At 30.3% G+C, this 18,040-nt stretch overlaps 2 protein-coding genes across 21 annotated transcripts in view; both read left to right on the top strand.

The window, feature by feature from the left end:
• Positions 1 to 1,042: 1,042 nt before the first annotated feature.
• On the top strand, positions 1,043 to 10,320 carry LOC117237356 (zinc finger FYVE domain-containing protein 16). Of its 6 annotated transcripts, none has more exons than XM_033501214.1 (15): positions 1,043 to 1,169; positions 1,270 to 1,429; positions 1,536 to 1,734; positions 2,010 to 5,033; positions 5,118 to 5,197; positions 6,713 to 6,890; positions 7,356 to 7,547; positions 7,628 to 7,750; positions 7,820 to 7,984; positions 8,045 to 8,204; positions 8,277 to 8,692; positions 8,764 to 9,007; positions 9,070 to 9,190; positions 9,275 to 9,436; positions 9,563 to 10,320. In XM_033501214.1, the coding sequence occupies exons 3-15, from the start codon at positions 1,677 to 1,679 to the stop codon at positions 9,716 to 9,718; spliced, it is 5,079 nt and encodes a 1,692-aa protein (XP_033357105.1). In that variant the 5' UTR covers positions 1,043 to 1,169; positions 1,270 to 1,429; positions 1,536 to 1,676; the 3' UTR covers positions 9,719 to 10,320. The 6 variants fall into 6 exon arrangements, with proteins under 6 accessions (XP_033357105.1, XP_033357103.1, XP_033357104.1 ...); XM_033501212.1 differs by having other exon boundaries at positions 7,329 to 7,547; positions 9,563 to 9,894; XM_033501213.1 differs by having other exon boundaries at positions 1,615 to 1,734; positions 7,329 to 7,547; positions 9,563 to 9,718.
• Positions 10,321 to 13,701: 3,381 nt separating this feature from the next.
• The window catches only part of LOC117237359 (FERM, ARHGEF and pleckstrin domain-containing protein 1), a 28,458-nt gene continuing 24,119 nt past the window's right edge, over positions 13,702 to 18,040 (top strand). For 11 of the 15 annotated variants that reach the window (XM_033501227.1, XM_033501241.1, XM_033501235.1 and 8 more), the window contains exons 1-9: positions 13,702 to 13,856; positions 14,776 to 15,052; positions 15,769 to 15,873; positions 15,952 to 16,174; positions 16,260 to 16,383; positions 16,455 to 16,542; positions 16,616 to 16,771; positions 16,862 to 17,022; positions 17,126 to 17,200. In XM_033501227.1, coding sequence (XP_033357118.1) covers positions 14,867 to 15,052; positions 15,769 to 15,873; positions 15,952 to 16,174; positions 16,260 to 16,383; positions 16,455 to 16,542; positions 16,616 to 16,771; positions 16,862 to 17,022; positions 17,126 to 17,200 — 1,118 coding nt within the window. In that variant the 5' untranslated portion in view covers positions 13,702 to 13,856; positions 14,776 to 14,866. The other 4 variants (XM_033501243.1, XM_033501229.1, XM_033501228.1 and 1 more) reach the window with 4 other exon arrangements.

Raw genomic sequence — 18,040 nt, 5'->3', positions numbered from 1 at the left:
TCCGCATTCTTGTGAGACGGACAGGAATGAGTAGAGCATCCCTGTTTCTGTCAGAGACATTCATAGCATCACAAGAAACATCTTGCCTTCCATGTTCATTTTTCAGAACTAGTCACGACTAAATTTTCGGACGGTTTTCCTTAGGTTTCAGTATATGTCTGTCGAGACTTATTTATATGATCGTGGTTATGACGGAAAAAATATTATTGGTTATGACAGAAACATTACAGGTTATCACACCACAAAAGGTTGCACAGGCGATCGGCAAATTCATCATCATAGATGTGACCTCTATCCTCATCTAATCTTTAGTTGGTAGCTAATTCGATTTTATTTTTTACATATGCGTACTATTTATAGCTGTAGTTGAATTCCCAAAAAGTTAATTTGTATTAACGTAATCGGCCGCCTCACGACAGTTTAGAGTTTAGTGAGTCAAACATATCAGATTAACCCGCCAAAATGGCCGTCATCTCGTGCAGTCAGTGACTCTACGGACTTCACTCATTAGACAAAGCATGGAAATAAGTCAATATGGTGTCAAAGTAACATGTAAAATGTCCCAAAAATGACTAGTTTTACATAGTTTTACTTTCGAACCGCGATTTAAAATTTGCATTTTTAGATTTTACATGTCAAAAACTATAAGATTTCGACAAATAAAAAAGTTTATAATATTTGGATCCCTAAAGTAAAGTTCAGCCTACGAATAAGTCGATCGTGTATCATCCTATATGTTTTCTGTATACTTGTTTATACATAAATTTTTTATGATATCTAAAAATAATAAGACATTTAACTAATCATGGTTAAAATCATTTTATATGCAAAGCACGTGAATCTTCATTATAAAAGATATCATTTTTTGATATTGTTACATTACAGAGATAAATTTTGTAGTGTATGAATCTTATCATAGTAAATTTTCATCGTAATAAATTACATTATTTTAAAGTTTTGTAATCTAAATTATTATATCTTTTTCTATAATATCGAGATCAAAATCAAAATTATAAATTACTAAAACTAGCTAAAACTTATAAAATTCATATTCTTTCGAACATAATCGATTAATCGAGAATAAGAGAATAAATTTTTCGATTTATCGATAGGATACGTTTGCCTCTGCTGAGTTTGCATAGAATGACAGTTCTACAGGCAAGTAGTGTGTAAGTATGTACAAGTGCTTATTCCACTGTCAATTAATCCACGTGATGATCAAAAATTTATGATTATTTTTTTTTTATTTTTTACATTTCGTTTTCTCAGGCGCAACTCAGGCCATTCTGATTATCCACTTTTTTTACTGATGTCGCCGATTGCGTATTATGGATAATAAAGGAAAACCGATTTGCCAAGATATATGTACTGATTGAAGACACCTAATGCAAAGTGATTCTTTCTTCACGCGGAATGACAGTGATTTACTGTAAGAAATTTTTTTGAAAGATTAAGAATATCGTGCATGTAAATTATCATCGATCATTCTTTTTCATATTTCATATTTCAATATTTCAATATTTTCGATGAATTAGCTACAATAAAATTCTAAAATTACGTCGTACATTTCGTTCGAACGGATACCATTAATGGAATCGTATTTACCATTATCAGAAGTTGGATAGGAATGTTCATTCAATGACTTCAGAATTGGCGTAGCTAACATTAACGACGCAATGGAAAAATTTGCTATTGATTTGGACAAGGTTTTGGATGATTTCGAATTTAACGAAGGTAAAATTTATTTAGTTTGTTTTTATCTCTGTTTTAAATATACTCGAGATTCTATAAAGTTCCTAATCCTGGTTTTCTTGATAACTTTTTCCAAGTAAAATAATTTTTCTATTAAAACAATTTCAATTGTATAATTTCTTTTTTTTATAAAAATTGATTTATAAATAACCGCTTTTTTTTTTAAATAATTTCATGTTTGATAGAGATACTTTTATTTTTTGATACTATTAATGTTACATATTTGTTAATATTAATATAATGAATACATATTTCAGACTGTGCAGAGCAAATAGCATCTGATAATCTTTCAACAAACAATGCGTCATCTTCTTCAGTTAAATGTAATCTAGAACCTTCAGCTTTAAAAGGTTATAATTATCTTCTAATAGAGCCTAAGAAAGAAAATAAAGAGTTTGATATTATATTACCTGTAGAAAGGCATAAAGACTTGCAACAAATAAATACAAAAAACAAATGTATTAATGAAAATGATATAGTTTCTGAGAATCTTAATTGTAGTACAGAACAGACAACAATAGAAAATACAGATGTAAATCAGTTTTATATACAAGAATGCACAAACGAGAATAAGTCAATACAAAAACAATCTGTTTCATCTTATGATTCTGAACAGGTTTCTTTAGCAATATATAATGATATATCACAAAAGGTATTACAAAAACAACAAAATAGTAACAACAGCCCAAAGATTGACAATAGGTATGATAAGAAATTGAACCAGTCGAATCTGAAACCTAGTGTTAGCAACGTTTTCAGCAGTTTGAATGAGTACATTAATGCTCCACCTGGAAGTTCAGATTGCATTCATTCCATATTAAGTGATTCAGAAATACAATCTGATTTTGAGACTAAGGTACCTCAGATAATCCAGAGCAGTGCTAAAGATAGTGATGAAAGTATACCACATAAACAGACAGCTGATATACCTGATCCAACTAGAGAAATTCCTGTTTTAAGCTATCAGGATGCCACGATACCCATAACGGTAGAATTACCAATTACATATGAAACTAATATTAAAGAGAATGTAAAAAATGTTCATGTAACAAATTTCAAACCATTGGAAAGCAAAACAGACCTTCCTGAAAAAGTTGCTCTAAATGAAGCTTGTATTGAATTAAGTAATAAAGCAGAAATTAAAAATGACAAAACACATAACTATAATTCTGATAGGATAGATCAGGAAAAAAATTCTATGCCTAAGTGTACTTGTATACAAGGTGGTTATTATGAAAATGAGTTTACAACACCCATAACGGTAGAATTACCAATTACATATGAAACTAATATTAAAGAGGATGTAAAAAATGTTCATGTAACAAATTTCAAACCATTGGAAAGCAAAACAGACCTTCCTGAAAAAGTTGAACTAAATGAAGCTTGCATTGAATTAAGTAATAAAGCAGAAATTAAAAATGACAAAACACATAACTATAGTTCTAATAGGATAGATCAAGAAAAAGATTCTATGCCTAAGTGTACTTGTATACAAGGTGGTTATTATGAAAATGAGTTTACAACACCCATAACGGTAGAATTACCAATTACATGTGAAACTAATATTAAAGAGGATGTAAAAAATGTTCATGTAACAAATTTCAAACCATTAGAAAGCAAAACAGACCTTCCTGAAAAAGTTGAACTAAATGAAGCTTGTATTGAATTAAGTAATAAAGCAGAAATTAAAAATGACAAAACACATAACTATAATTCTGATAGGATAGATCAAGAAAAAGATTCTATACCTAAGTGTACTTGTATACAAGGTGGTTATTATGAAAATGAGTCTACAACACCCATAACGGTAGAATTACCAATTACGTATGAAACTAATATTAAAGAGGATGTAAAAAATGTTCATGTAACAAATTTCAAACCATTGGAAAGCAAAACAGACCTTCCTGAAAAAGTTGCTCTAAATGAAGCTTGTATTGAATTAAGTAATAAAGCAGAAATTAAAAATGACAAAACACATAACTATAATTCTGATAGGATAGATCAGGAAAAATATTCTATGCCTAAGTGTACTTGTATACAAGGTGGTTATTATGAAAATGAGTCTACAACACAATTGCAAGATAATGAAAGTAAATTAAGCGTGGAAAATATTGGTACAAGTGAGAAACATAGGAGCAGCTTAAATTCAGTATGTAAGCCAATTGGATTTAGTAACATTGATAATTTATCAGAAGATGAATTGACCAAATATTTAGCTGAATTAGAAGAAGAGGAAAAATTAAGGGAAAGCTGCAATAAAAAAGATGAAAATAAACAAAATGTCCAAGTTTTCCCAGATACTTCTGTAGAATCTCGAAAAATGATAGAATCAGAATTAAATGAAAGGATAGAAAACATTTCAATAACTGACTGCCAGAAAAAGGAAATGGATAAAGAATTATTAAATAATGCATTAATGAAACAGAATGTACAACAATCTGATGATCGATTAAATGAAGACAGATTAAATAAACACAAAGATATTTTAAATAATCCAAGTGGTAAAGAATTAAAATTGTTGCATAGAGATAATGTAGCTAAAGATGATAAAATGAAATTAGAAAATGAATGCGTGCCTGATACAGAAGATATTGAAGACAGCCAAGAACGTCCTACGTATAGTTTAAATATTAATCAAGGATCACTAAATGATGACAGAACTGAGATACAATTAAAAGAGCAGAAAGGAAATTCTACGCAATATAATCAAGCTTGTGAATTAAAAATGCCAAGCGATATTGATAATATTTCGGAAGAAAGAATTTCAACGACATCTGAGCTAAATACATTAATTGATATGACAAAACATAATGATGATGCAATATCTACGTCTGTAGATGTTTACACAAGACCAAATGTAAGTGATACTAGCAATGATTCAGAGAAGCCAGTACGTCCCCAAACATTGGATATTGTTTTGTCAAACAATAGCACAGAACACCAAGTACTTGGTTCTACAAGTGATACACCATCTTATCAAGTTCAATCAGATACTGATGGTATAAAAGAGGAGCAAGGATCTTCCCCGGATATTTTAGACAATTCTTTACCAGAATCTGGCTCAGTTCTGGGAAAACAACCACCATTCTGGGTTCCCGATAGCGATGCTCCTAGTTGCATGCTCTGTGATGTTAAGTTTACCGTTATCAAAAGACGACATCATTGTCGGGCATGTGGAAAAGTGTTATGTAATAAATGTTGTAATATGAAATATAAATTAGAATATCAAGGAAACATTGATTCACGCGTTTGTGTTTCTTGTTATCAGCTTCTTACTAAAGGTAACTTTTCTTCAATTTAATATTATTTGAATTATTTTAACATTTTTCTTTATAATATTCGGAAATAAAATGTTATCCTTTTAGCTGAAACAGAGCAAGGTATGGGAGAATGGTCTTCTGGTTATTCCACATGTATGAATAATAATGATATCAATTCGCCCCAGGTATGTTAGATATAAATTATGTTATATGTATAGTGTTATGAATCTTTTTTTATGTGTAAATATATAAATTTTACTATTCTCAAAGAAATTGAGAAGAGTTCTTTAAGTATTACTCTTGTTTTATAACGGACTATTAACGATTTGTAGAACTGGTCAAAAAATATATGTATATTTATTTGATTAAATGTTTTTATCTTCGAATTGTTCTCTCACATTATTTTATATATTTTCGGTTTGTTTGTGTTCTAGATTTTGCATATTTGCATGTTTGGTTTGTTTATTTATGTTTTCGATTTATTTGTTTATATCGTCGTATTGACGAATTCTACAAAATGGGATTATGACATATTAATAATTGATGGTAACACTTCTGGAGCTCTCTTTACTGACACAAAGTATATACTGAGTAGCTTATCATATTTTTCATTTTAGTATAGCGTTCAATAATTACTTTCAATTGTTTTTAATCTTTTGTTTCATTAATTTGATTCAGTTATTTACAAAAATAGCAATATGAGATATTATACTACTAAATCTTTGATTGTGATTTCTACTACATTCTTATGAATGTTAATATTCAATAAAAATTTTTGTTTATTAATTTCCTAATTTCTATTGAAAACAACTTGCAATGGAATCTTGTAAGACTCATTAATCTCCTACATTTCTTCAATTTTTATTACGTTATTTTTCCTTTTTTAATTTGTAAATATTTTGTTGAATTTATTAATTCAGAATAAATGTACAAATTAAATTTAGAAGAAGCTTTTCACTTTGTGAATTAATTTAAATTAATTGTGAATTAGTATGAGTTTTGTGACCACCTATAACAACTTGTTGAATACTTCTTTCTTGTTAGAATAAATTTATATGAGAAGATACTAATTTGATACAAAAGCTTAATATTTTTTAACTAAAACTAAATGTTCACTGTTTAAAATTTTTTCTTAAATCATTTAGGTAATAAATTCATAGTAATGTATTTTACCTATTTGTATTATGTTCTTTGTACATTATGAATGTTTCTTATTTCTTTTGCCATGCATTGCAAATATAAGGCATGTGTTCGAACTGTAGTATTTTTGTGAAAAGTGACTTGTTTGCTTCTTACTTTAATAGTAATTAATATCCAGTAAATATGAAAGATTTCTCATAGTTTGCATTAATTCAGTTGTACAGATTTATTAACAAATAGTTGCTTGAAATATTACATTAAAATTTTGTTAAACGTATATTATATCCTTTGTCATTTTATTTATCTTACTGCTAATAGTGCTTGTTTGTCTTATTTAAGCTTTTTGTGAATTTTTCAAAGCAAACAAATTCTTTTTTAACATTAATATTTCTAAGACAAGATAAGATTTTTAAGATATTTAGTGAAACATAATTTCATTATATTGAAACATAATTAAAATACAATTAACAGAAAAGTATTGATATTTTATGTGCATGGCTTGTGTTTGCTGGATAAAGAAATAAATGTGAATGTTAGGAGTATTCGACAAATGGTTATAGGGGAGACAGCCTAATCCAAATAATCCCATGGAGTACTGTTCAACTATACCACCCTTGCAACAGTTAGCTGGCGGCTTGCCTCCACCTCCTACGGTTATGGTACCCGTTGGAGTCCTTAAAAGGGAAGATGGTACAAAGAGTCGGCCTGAAATTTCAAAATCTGTTATGTTCAGTGATGGTGAGTGAAGGTTATAAATATTATGTTATTTAGATTTATTTAAATCAAAAGAAATGCATTGCTAATGAATTTGTCTTTTTTGAAAGTTAATATTTCAGTTTTTATATGCGTTACAAATATGTGATTTGGTTTATCACAAAAATTATTTTTGTTGATATATTAGAACTATGCTTATGGCTGCAGATAGCTGTATAATATTTAACACTTAATGCTTAATATATATTATTCAAATCTACAACAATTTTATGTAATAACTCTTTACACTTTACTCTTAACATACCTTATTATAATATTTTTAGTTCTTTGAGTTAAAGTTACACTCCTCTGCCCAAGTTATTATTATATTTTACTTTTCACCTCCTTCAAATATTTTACCCTTACGCTGGACCTGTTCCTTCCTGTTTGTTTTGGTTTTATGCACCTCTAACTAAAACACAGGAATAAGGCCTGGCTGTGACCTGACAGAACTAGACATGTCGTGGGATTTGAAACCACCATACCGGAAATCTGGTAGTAAGAGAATACCAACACCTGGCTCATCTGTACCAAGTACGTCTGTCAAGAAACAGAACCTACCACGTTTTGACCCAAATACAGAAAGTTATGTGCCACAAGACCCTAATGCGCTTCCACCAACAGTAACAATACATAAAGGACGTGAGTAATAATCTTATTTACAGGATAGTAGTTCTATGTTAATGTTGTATTACATAAATATGTTCAAATATGTAAATCAGAGGTATCATATCATGCTGTAACGGACGAGAATCTTCTATACAAAACGCTGAAAAATGAATGTGAACCACCTGTTATGTTTGCGATTAATCGAAATCTCTATGCATATGTCAAAATGGTAACTTGTAAGTATAAATTAAAGGTGTATATAATTTCAGATATTATACAATTACTAATAAATTCATTATTTGTAGTAAATTGTTGTGTTAATAAAACATGTTGGAATGTAACTTCGAAAGGATTGGATTGTGTTGGACAAGATGAAATTATATTATTAATCGAGGTACTACCTGATGAAATCCGGGTTCCTAAAGATCTGCTCCTTTTTATTAACCAATTACGTCTTGAAGCTATGAAAGGTATTATTTATATTCTATATTAATTAATTTACAATGCTATATTACTTTGATTTCATGCAGGAAACATTGTGTCCGAATTGGGATTTTTAATATACCAGGGAGGAAATTTCTTGGATTCTCGGGAACACGCAGGGTTCTTGTTTATTCGACAAACATCGCAATGCTTGCAAAAAATTATATTACCTCCTGGCCCGTACCTATTTGGCCTCCTAGTTCACAGGTTTGTTTTTTTTAATAATGCAAATTTAATGGCTATTGAAAATGGATCAATTTGCTATCTTGATATCTATAGGTGGGAAACACCATGGGCGAAAGTATTTCCGTTACGCCTTGTCTTACGACTGGGCGCAGAATATCGTTACTATCCGTGCCCGTTGTTCTCGGTTCGGTTTCGGGATGCATTATACTTTGAAATAGGACATACTGTTATGAAGGTTTTAGCGGATTTCAGAAATTTTGCGTACACGTTACCAAGTGTAAGGGGACTAACAATTCACTTAAGAAACAGAATGACAGATGTAATGTTTCCGAGAAATCGATACGATCAAGTGATCAAAGGTTTAAATAATTCGAATGATCACGTATTAGCATACGCTTCAAATTTTAGTATTGCTGCTGACTCACATTTAGTCTGTATACAAACTAACACCGGTGATGAAAGCACTTATCAAACGCAAGCGATAAGTATCAATAATAATCCAAGAACAAGTATGTATTCGATTTTTACTTATTTATGTATTTATTTGAATATTTTGAAAGTAATTGTTCAATCGATACAGTAACAGGTACTAGTTTTATCGTGATTAACGGAGCATTGAAATCATCGATGGGTTTGTCAGCGAAATCTAGCATAGTTGAGGATGGATTAATGGTAGAAATAATGCCAGAGAAAATGGAAGCCTTGAAAGCAGCTCTAAAAAATATGCAAGACTTTTCAATCGGATGCGGTCGACAAGGAGCACCCGAGCCGGATGAAACAGTGAACATAAAGTGGGTCGATAATGATGTGCAATTCAATGTAGGGTAAGTATTACTATAATAATTATTTATAATCATCTATTTAAGTCTATGTTGCGTGTTTCCAGGGTAAAAAGTCCTATTGATAGACGACCTATGGATGGTATTCCTTCAATCCGAATACACAATGGTATTGATTATAAAGGAACGAGTAGATTTATACGATGGACAGAAGTATTTATAATTAATGTACGTTTAGAAAAAAATATGATATAAATTCTGAATTGTTTATTATATTTATAATATATAACATAGAATGTTATCTTTTTAAAGTCCGATGATCATCCGAATGGTGTTCATGATCCTGTGGATATAAATAAATTATCAGGAAATATAGCGAAAGCAACATGTACAGCCTTAGTGAAGTTATTGGACTTATTAGCCAATGCTGGTTTAACAAAGCTTGGTGTAAGAACAACTATTCATCCTGACAATGTAAGTTTAGTGTGACAATTTATAAGCTTCTTTTATAAAGTGTGAAAAAATAATCAGATTTTAGTCATTTAACATAATTTCTTTGAAAAGAGAAATATAATAAAATTATAATCATAATAATACTAGGTTGGTTATGAAGCCGGTAGCGAAGGTATGAAATTGCCTCCAATCTACATGAAGAGTTTAGACAACGAATTAATTCAAGTTCTGCATAAAGCAGCGCAAAGTAGTCAAGATACGCATATTGTGCTTGAATTAATTTTTTACATACTCGATGATTGAAACCTTGCTCCGTTCGCTCCTGTTTTGTTAACGATTTTATTAATATAACATAGTAGAAATATAAAGCTCGTGATGTTCGTACACGATTGAAATGTATAATTAAAAAACTCGTGGAACCACTAAAAAATAGATCTTTTGAGCGGAAAATATTTTCTATCTGAATACTATCTATCTATCTATAATGATACACAAAAACAGCGCTTATATTATAAAAATATATCGAATCATATTTGAGTATAATTATAACAGAGAGAAATTATGAAATTTAAAATTAAATAGATAATGAAATTTGTTTTAAATTGTATTAGCTTTAATCTTTTGGAACTCAAATTTGTTTGCTTTTTATGAGGAAAGAACATTGATATCACAATTTTTGTATATCACATATATATATATATATACATATAAATTTTATAAAAAAGAAATATCGATGGAAAATTTTTTGCGACTAAAATCAAAATGAAGTACCATTATTTGTTATTGTGTAAATATATCTGTTTTGTTGTTATTCGTGTAATATGTGTATAATGATAGTTAATAGTACTTTTCTGTCAAAAGAGTATTAAACATATTAATGTAATAAACTGAAAGATTCTTATTTATCTTTTCATAATTTAATAAGAACAAAATTTTAAATTGTAAGGATTTTTTGACAAAATAGTTTTTAACATTTCAAATTAATTTTCCTTTATATATGTATGTTAAATTTTATTAAATATTGATAGAAATGATACAAATAATGATACGATGGTAAGATACAAATTGTTGTATTTTGAATAATTAATCAAGGACTTAAGGTTTAAAACTAAATATTGTGACTATGATAAAAGAAATTGCGTAATTTGATTCACTATAATTTATACATTGCAGATAAGAAATTGATTTAGGAAATTTCCTGATATTTGTTTAATTTTCAATAATGTTCAAATTTTATCAAATTTTGTAACTTTTACGTTAGGTGAAATTTTTGTACTTTGATGTTGACCTTAGCAGGAAAATAAACTCTATGATATTTCAATAGAAAGAATTTAAATATGGGAATACTTATGACACGAATATTGATAATAGTAACTACTAATAATAATTTGTAAATATGTATGTATGATAGCTGAAATATGTAAGTTTGTTTTATTGTCATAGCATACATTTTGTATTTGAAAATAGTTAACAATAATCAGTAGACAAAACATTCTTCTGACTTATGATATAGTATTTTTGTGATTTAGTCTGTAAATTTTCTTTCTTTGATCTATCTTGTAATGTTTTAGAAGTTAGATTGAATCTTTATAATTTGATGTTTCGGTATCGTACAGTATCGAAACATATTTAAATACCAGAAATTTATAATAACCTTTAGTTTCAATTAGCAAGATGGTGAATAACACATACTTCTATATTGTTGTAAGCAATGTGATTATCGACATATATAAATGTTTATATTTGTTATTAAAAATTTGGGAAAAGAAAATCCACATATTTTAAGAGTGCAGAATTTTATTTTTTATTGCTTGTATTGTAAGATTGTCTAAAAAGCTGTTTAACATGATAAAAATTGAATATACAAATTAAGAGTATAATTGCAACAAATTTACTTGACTGCAAGGAATTGTATAAAGTAGACTTGAAACATGTAATTTGTTAATGTAGCATGCAGATCAAGTTGACAAAAAAGCTAAAATTTGTAATTCGCAATAGAAAGTGATGTAAATAAATAAAGAAAATATTGTGTGGGTAACGTTTTTGTGTTCATATTTTTATCACGTTTAAAAGAGAATGAACGTTAGCATATATAAGAACCTATCAAAGTAGGGATCTACCCTGTTCGATTGCTATTTAACATATATAAGAACCTATGTATTTAAGCTTAAAGTTATAGATCTGCTCTGTTTGTTTGCACACTAGCATAGACAAAAACCTATTGAGTTCCATTCTACAAGAATCTATTTAATTGTACGGTCGTACGGAAAAGATTATATCTACTTTCCTATCCAAAGTAGACAAGTATGAGAATGGCAAAATCGCGCAATAATGAAACTAATTGTGAGTTGCCTAAGAAAGAGAAATTAATTGTTTACTACATTTTTTTTAGAGAAGAAAAGAGAACATTCCTTTTCAAACGATAATGGATCAGTGGAATGATGCAATAATATTAATATATTTTTTATACGCGATAATATTTTAGATTTAACATTAATTCTTGGCACTTGGCATGTTAATTGTACTGGCATGAATATTTTTTCATCGTCGGTATATAAACACGTATTCTTTTTTCTTAGTACGTACTAATTCTGATTCCTACTGATCGCGGAAACTCTCATATTTGTAAGGTAAGGCAAAACGATCACTATGAAGTCAGCCCAGAGAACAGTCGTTTCTGAAGAATCAATTCGTACAATGATTCTAGGAGCATTCGAAGGAAAGCTTTCCGTTGAGGCTGAGGAAGAAGACATCAAGAAAGAAGGGCGAAAGTCTCAGGAATCAAAAGGAAAAACGAAGAGCAGTTAGAATTTTTTCGAAGGCAGAAATTTACATTCGAATAATACAAGTGTCTGATTCAAACGTTTTGGATAGTTTTCCTTTATAGGATGGTTTATTGGTATAGAGATACACATACATATTAAGTATATCTAATATTTGTAAATGTATTGTTTATTTTCTTTGTTCTCTGTTAATAAATTATTATATTCTGACATTTTGCACTATTTCTAACCCTAGTTTATATGTACCATAAAAAATTCAGATATGTTAAATTTTCGTAAAAATTTTTGATTTTCTTCCCAAAAGAAATTTTCGCAACCAATATTGACATAATTTACTATAATTTTAAAAATAATTTTTTTGGTAGGGAGTTCTGATTGGCTATTTTTTAAATTTTCGTTGAAAAATTTCGTATTTTCGTTTCATCTTTCACAATCTTCCTCCTATCTTTTCGTCATTCTTTCACTGGATACCAAATGAGAAGTATCATTTCTTTTCAATATAATGTGAAATGTTCATTTTAATATAATTCTTCGAATTTTAAAAAATCAAAATTCATAGAATTAATAATTTTGAGTCAATAATGAATGAAAGATGGATGAAAAGCGTGGTTAGTTTCGTGGTTACATATATATGTCGTTACGTCTTCATGTCCTTATATCTCGCTTATAGTCAATTGGCTTTTTTTATTTTTATCGTTTTTGTAACTCATTTGAACCATGATTTTACTTAAGTTACTCCGTTCAGACACCAGCGTCGTTCAACTGACAGTTGGCCTGTATCACCGCGCGTTGCCGTATATCGGGAGTTTTATTATTTTTGTTAACTTCTAAAGTAAATGACTTCCGAATAGTTCTTAGAGTTTATTTAACATGGTATTTTTTAAAACGATCCATACATAATGCTACATCGCATACGTCGCATTTAAAAACTGTTTCTTTCCGAACTAACATTGATAAGCATATAATGCATCGTTTTGATGTTTTCCTTCGCCTTTTTAGTGTTGGAGGTAACCGTATAGGAAAATGCCGGCCAGTATATCGCGTTAATGTATCATTGATAGATGATGCCTCTCTTACTTTTACGTTTGCTAAGTATTTTTCAATAATTTCTTCGGCTAATCTTTGCTTGTAGACAGGGAAAGCTCGACCTTTTTTATTGTTTTTGAAAATTATATAACTCTTTAGTAACATCATGTTTATAAAGTAAAAAAATATTTTTTATAGCCTTTTTTAAGCAGATACAAACTTTTCCGTAGAACCGTACAATTAAATAGGTTATTGTAGCACGAAACTCAATAGGTTTTTGTCTATGCTAGTGTGCAACCAAATAGGGCAGATCCCTAACTTTAAGCTTAAATATATAGGTTCTTATATATGCTAAAATGCAACCAAACAGGGTAGATCCCTACTTTTATAGGTTCTTGTATATGTTAACTTTCGTTTCCTTCAGCACTTGGTCGCGTGGTGCAGCACTAGTCCGGGAACAACCAGCAGCATAAGCGTGAGCACTCTCATTTCCTCTCTGTTAATATTAGGAGTATCGCGAAGACGATTCTACATACAACGGGAGTGCCGGTGCATGAGTGTTTAGTGATCAATGAACTCAGCGTTGCTGTATATTGGGGCGTGCTGCCACGGGTCTTATTAAGCCGGCAGACGTATGTATGAGAGAATCCAACATTTTCTGTTGCTTCATAATGTAGTTTGATTGATTCCTTCCCTTTAAAGATCCTAGGCCCCGCCTTTTCTCTTCGTATCACTTCTCGTATATTTAAGATGCATCACTATGGATCTTTTATTTCTCATTTCTTAAGACAATTTAAATTGATTTATCTATTTATTTCAATTGGAAATTCATGTCTCATAGAAGAAATTTAATAGCGGAGTACGGTCGACAAAACTATAGTTCAGAATATCGGTATCTATTTGAATGTTAAGATCATTAATTGATCGACAAATCAACACTTTCAACCCTTTTAACTACAGCCAATCTCTTAACGTATTCCATTAGCACTGTTCGATTAGTAGTATAATCGGTATAATCATAGTCTTGACGTAACATCGTAACATCGTAACTTCTCGGTGAGATACTTCTAGAGTGGATTGTTGAATAATAAGTCAATAACACTTACATTTAGCACACATCATCTTTGTAAGTTATGTAAACAAACGTTAGTAATTTTTTTGAAATTATACAGCATAAGTAGGATTGACCGATCGCTTTTTGTATAAATCATAATATTTGACTTTTGATATTTGTGGGTACACTTTTCTCGTTTTCATATCGTTACATCTTTCGCACTTTCTCAAAAATTTTAGACGATCCGATGTAATCTGTATAAGATTTCACGATACTGCGTAGATACAGGATTACTTTGAGATCGAGAGGATAGAGAAAAATTTCGTATATCTTTTTCGTGGAAATGTTTCTTGCTTAATCATCTGTACTGCATGTTGTCAATGTTAATGTAATATTTACTCGAAAGATATATTATATTTAACTCAATCTGTTTTTTGCTAGAAACAGTAAGTAAATATACTTCTGTTTAAGTAAATATATTTAATGTCTTGTTACAGATGACAATGTAATAGTGAATTATAAATCAAATTTTCCATAAGGAAATAAATTATAGATGGTCATTCTACAGTTTACAGTAGATGACTGAAAATGAATGATATAGAAAGCATAAGCATGAAAGGCAGTGGAGGATCTAAGATGCCTCATAGTCATTCGACTCCAGCAGGTGTGGATGGAGGTAGTAGAACCCCTCCTACAACACCTAGAAAAGCTGGTAAAATGCTTGCTGTTCGTGTGCAGATGTTGGATGATACGATTACAATGTTTCAAGTTCAGGTAATTTTTATAATAGTTTCATGAAATGGTTCTGTTCATTGGCGAGGTAGTTACAAATGTAAGACACAAAATATTAAAAGTGACATGCTTTCATTTCAAGTTTACACTGAGCCAAATATATCATAACTGCTTCTATAATTGATGCAAAATATCTTTAAATATTAACGTATATGAAATAAATATTAAAAATTGTATTAGATCGATTTTATAATGAGAAGTAAGTCAATTATATATCTTTAGTCACATGTTCAACTAATCAGTATTTTAATGTAATTACTAAACTAATTTAATATAAAATCACTGTATGAGATATATGCCATAATGTCTAAGAATAGAAAGAAGTTCTTTTTTAGTTTGATGTATTTTTTATTTATAGAACTATAACAATGTTTTCTATTTTTAAATATTTTTATAAATTATTGTTTGTCATTGTATTTATTTGATAACAAAAAATCATTTATGTTATGCTATCTACGCATGTAATACTTCTAAATGAATAATTGGAGCAGATAATTGGTGATACTATATTGCATGGAGTAAATGTATTGATGTATTGATTATTCATAAAATATATATGGTGCATCTAAAGCATATTTTCAGTTGTCTTAGAGGGTAATTTAAAGTGTGATAACTTTATTTTGAAATATCTGACATTGGAAATTTTTTACGATCAAAGTAATTAGGCTTGTACTATTTTAAGTTTATTTAAATTTTAGGCAAAAGCTTTAGGCAGAGTGTTATTTGATCAAGTTTGCAAACAGCTACATCTTTTGGAAGCTGATTATTTTGGTTTGGAGTACCAGGAACCTAATGGAACGAAAGTAAGAAGCTAATAAATATGTGTTGTTGAATAATTTGTATATACAATTTTGATATTTACCAACAGTATTTATTTGCAGTATTGGTTAGATTTAGAGAAGCCGGTTTGTAGACAAGTTGGACTATCACTAATAGATCCCATATTAAGATTTTGTGTTAAATTTTATACACCTGATCCAGCACAATTAGAAGAAGAGTTTACAAGATATCTATTTTGTCTTCAAATTAAACGGGATTTAGCCCAAGGTCTATTACAATGCAATGATAATACGGCAGCTTTGATGGCGAGTTATATTGTGCAGGGTAATAATAATTCATTTTAAAATTATATAAATGAAAACGAATTAAAAAGTAGAATAGTTTTACGACAAATGATTAATTATTTTAGCCGAGTGTGGAGATTATGTGATAGAGGATTATCCAGATCATACGTATTTGTCAACTTATAAATTTGTGCCTCATCAAGATCAAGAACTAGAGCGTCGCATTATGGAAAATCATAAAAAACACGCGTAAGATAATTAACTTTGTTCAAATATGTATAAAGTTTCAATGTCCTGAAAATGTTACGTTTTGTAAACAGAGGCCAATCACCGGCAGAAGCAGATCTCAATCTGCTGGAAACAGCGCGTCGCTGTGAATTGTATGGGATGAAAATGCATCCAGCTAAAGTAAGTATTGCAAGATATGACTTATGCTATGCTTGAGTATATAATCGTTGTTGCATTTCATTTGTTATCGAAGGATCATGAGGGTGTACCGTTGAATCTGGCTGTGGCACATATGGGGATAGTAGTCTTTCAAAATTTCACCAAAATAAATACATTCAGTTGGGCTAAAATCAGGAAAATCAGCTTTAAAAGGAAACGATTTTTAATTAAACTTCATCCAGAGGGTTACGTAAGTGTATTATGTTCCGTTCAAATAATGTCGAAACGAATCCTTGAAGAACTGGGTTTGTAAATTAACTATTTCGCGCAACGTTTGTAGGGTTATTACAAAGATACTGTGGAATTCTTTTTCGAAGGACGCAACGAATGTAAAAATTTTTGGAAAAAATGCGTAGAGAATCATGGATTTTTCCGTTGTTCGGTGGTCAAACGAGTAGTACGACAAAAAACACGAGTTCTCAGTCGTGGCTCGTCATTTAGGTATGCGCGTTTGTGCTAAAAACATTCCATATTATGTTATGCGTATAAAACGTATAAGGTATGTAAGCCGATTTAATGAAATTTCTTGATATTGCGTTATTAGGTACAGCGGGAAAACTCAGAAGCAAATCGTGGAATTTGTTCGGGACAATTACGTGAAGAGGCAAACGTTTCAAAGGTAAGTTGGATTAGCACCGCGAAATGTCGTTCTATGATTGAATCAATTCTTGGATACACTAGTAATGTGTAGCTAGTGCATGCGTATCGTTATGTACTGCCCCCTTTTAATGCTGGTTTTATACCATTGAGATATATTTTAATTAACGAGCGCACTAATCTTGCGTGGGTAAGACGGGAGGTGGCACGGTCTTGCTTTTGCCGGGACATTAATTGGTATTTATCATGTCTATCGTTGTTCCAATTTTAAGTAGAACGAAGTGTTTACTCTATTCGTTTTGTACTCTCGTGTGTCAGTGTTGCCTGTTCGGACAGGGGTGGCGGGGAGTCAGGCTCACCATCAGGCACGATAACCCGAATGATCAATGTACCCTATTTTTGATAGTGTGGTCACTAATTCTCGTCGTTGTAACACCTAATGATACACACTGCAAAGTTACCATACTTCACTGTCCCGATCGAATCTTTACCAATCAGATATTTCTCCATCGTAGTAGCCTACTCTACAATAGAGCATAGAGATTACGTACTTCCTTTATAATAATTTCATCCTTGTATATACAGTTAACAGGTATACATAATTTTTTATCACGCAATATCGATGTACAGTCAGATAACATTACTAAATAATGCGCTATTAGAGCGAAAAGCATCGTGTTTCACCGATAGATTCATCGCCGTTTGTGTGCACATTTTTATCGAATATCTCCGTGTGTGCGATAATTGAGCATGCGAAGATAACGAGTACTCGTGCGCAGATCCTTTACGCGTAGCATTAACAATAGTTTGCGTGCAAAAATATAACTAGTTTACAAAATCATTGAATTTTGAATGTAAAACT

Source organism: Bombus vosnesenskii, unplaced genomic scaffold (assembly GCF_011952255.1).
Source record: "Bombus vosnesenskii isolate JDL3184/JDL3185 unplaced genomic scaffold, Bvos_JDL3184-5_v1.1 scf7180000013370, whole genome shotgun sequence".
NCBI lineage: Eukaryota > Metazoa > Arthropoda > Insecta > Hymenoptera > Apidae > Bombus > Bombus vosnesenskii.
Note: the sequence above shows the minus strand (reverse complement) of the source record. Positions and strands in the feature narration are given on the sequence as shown.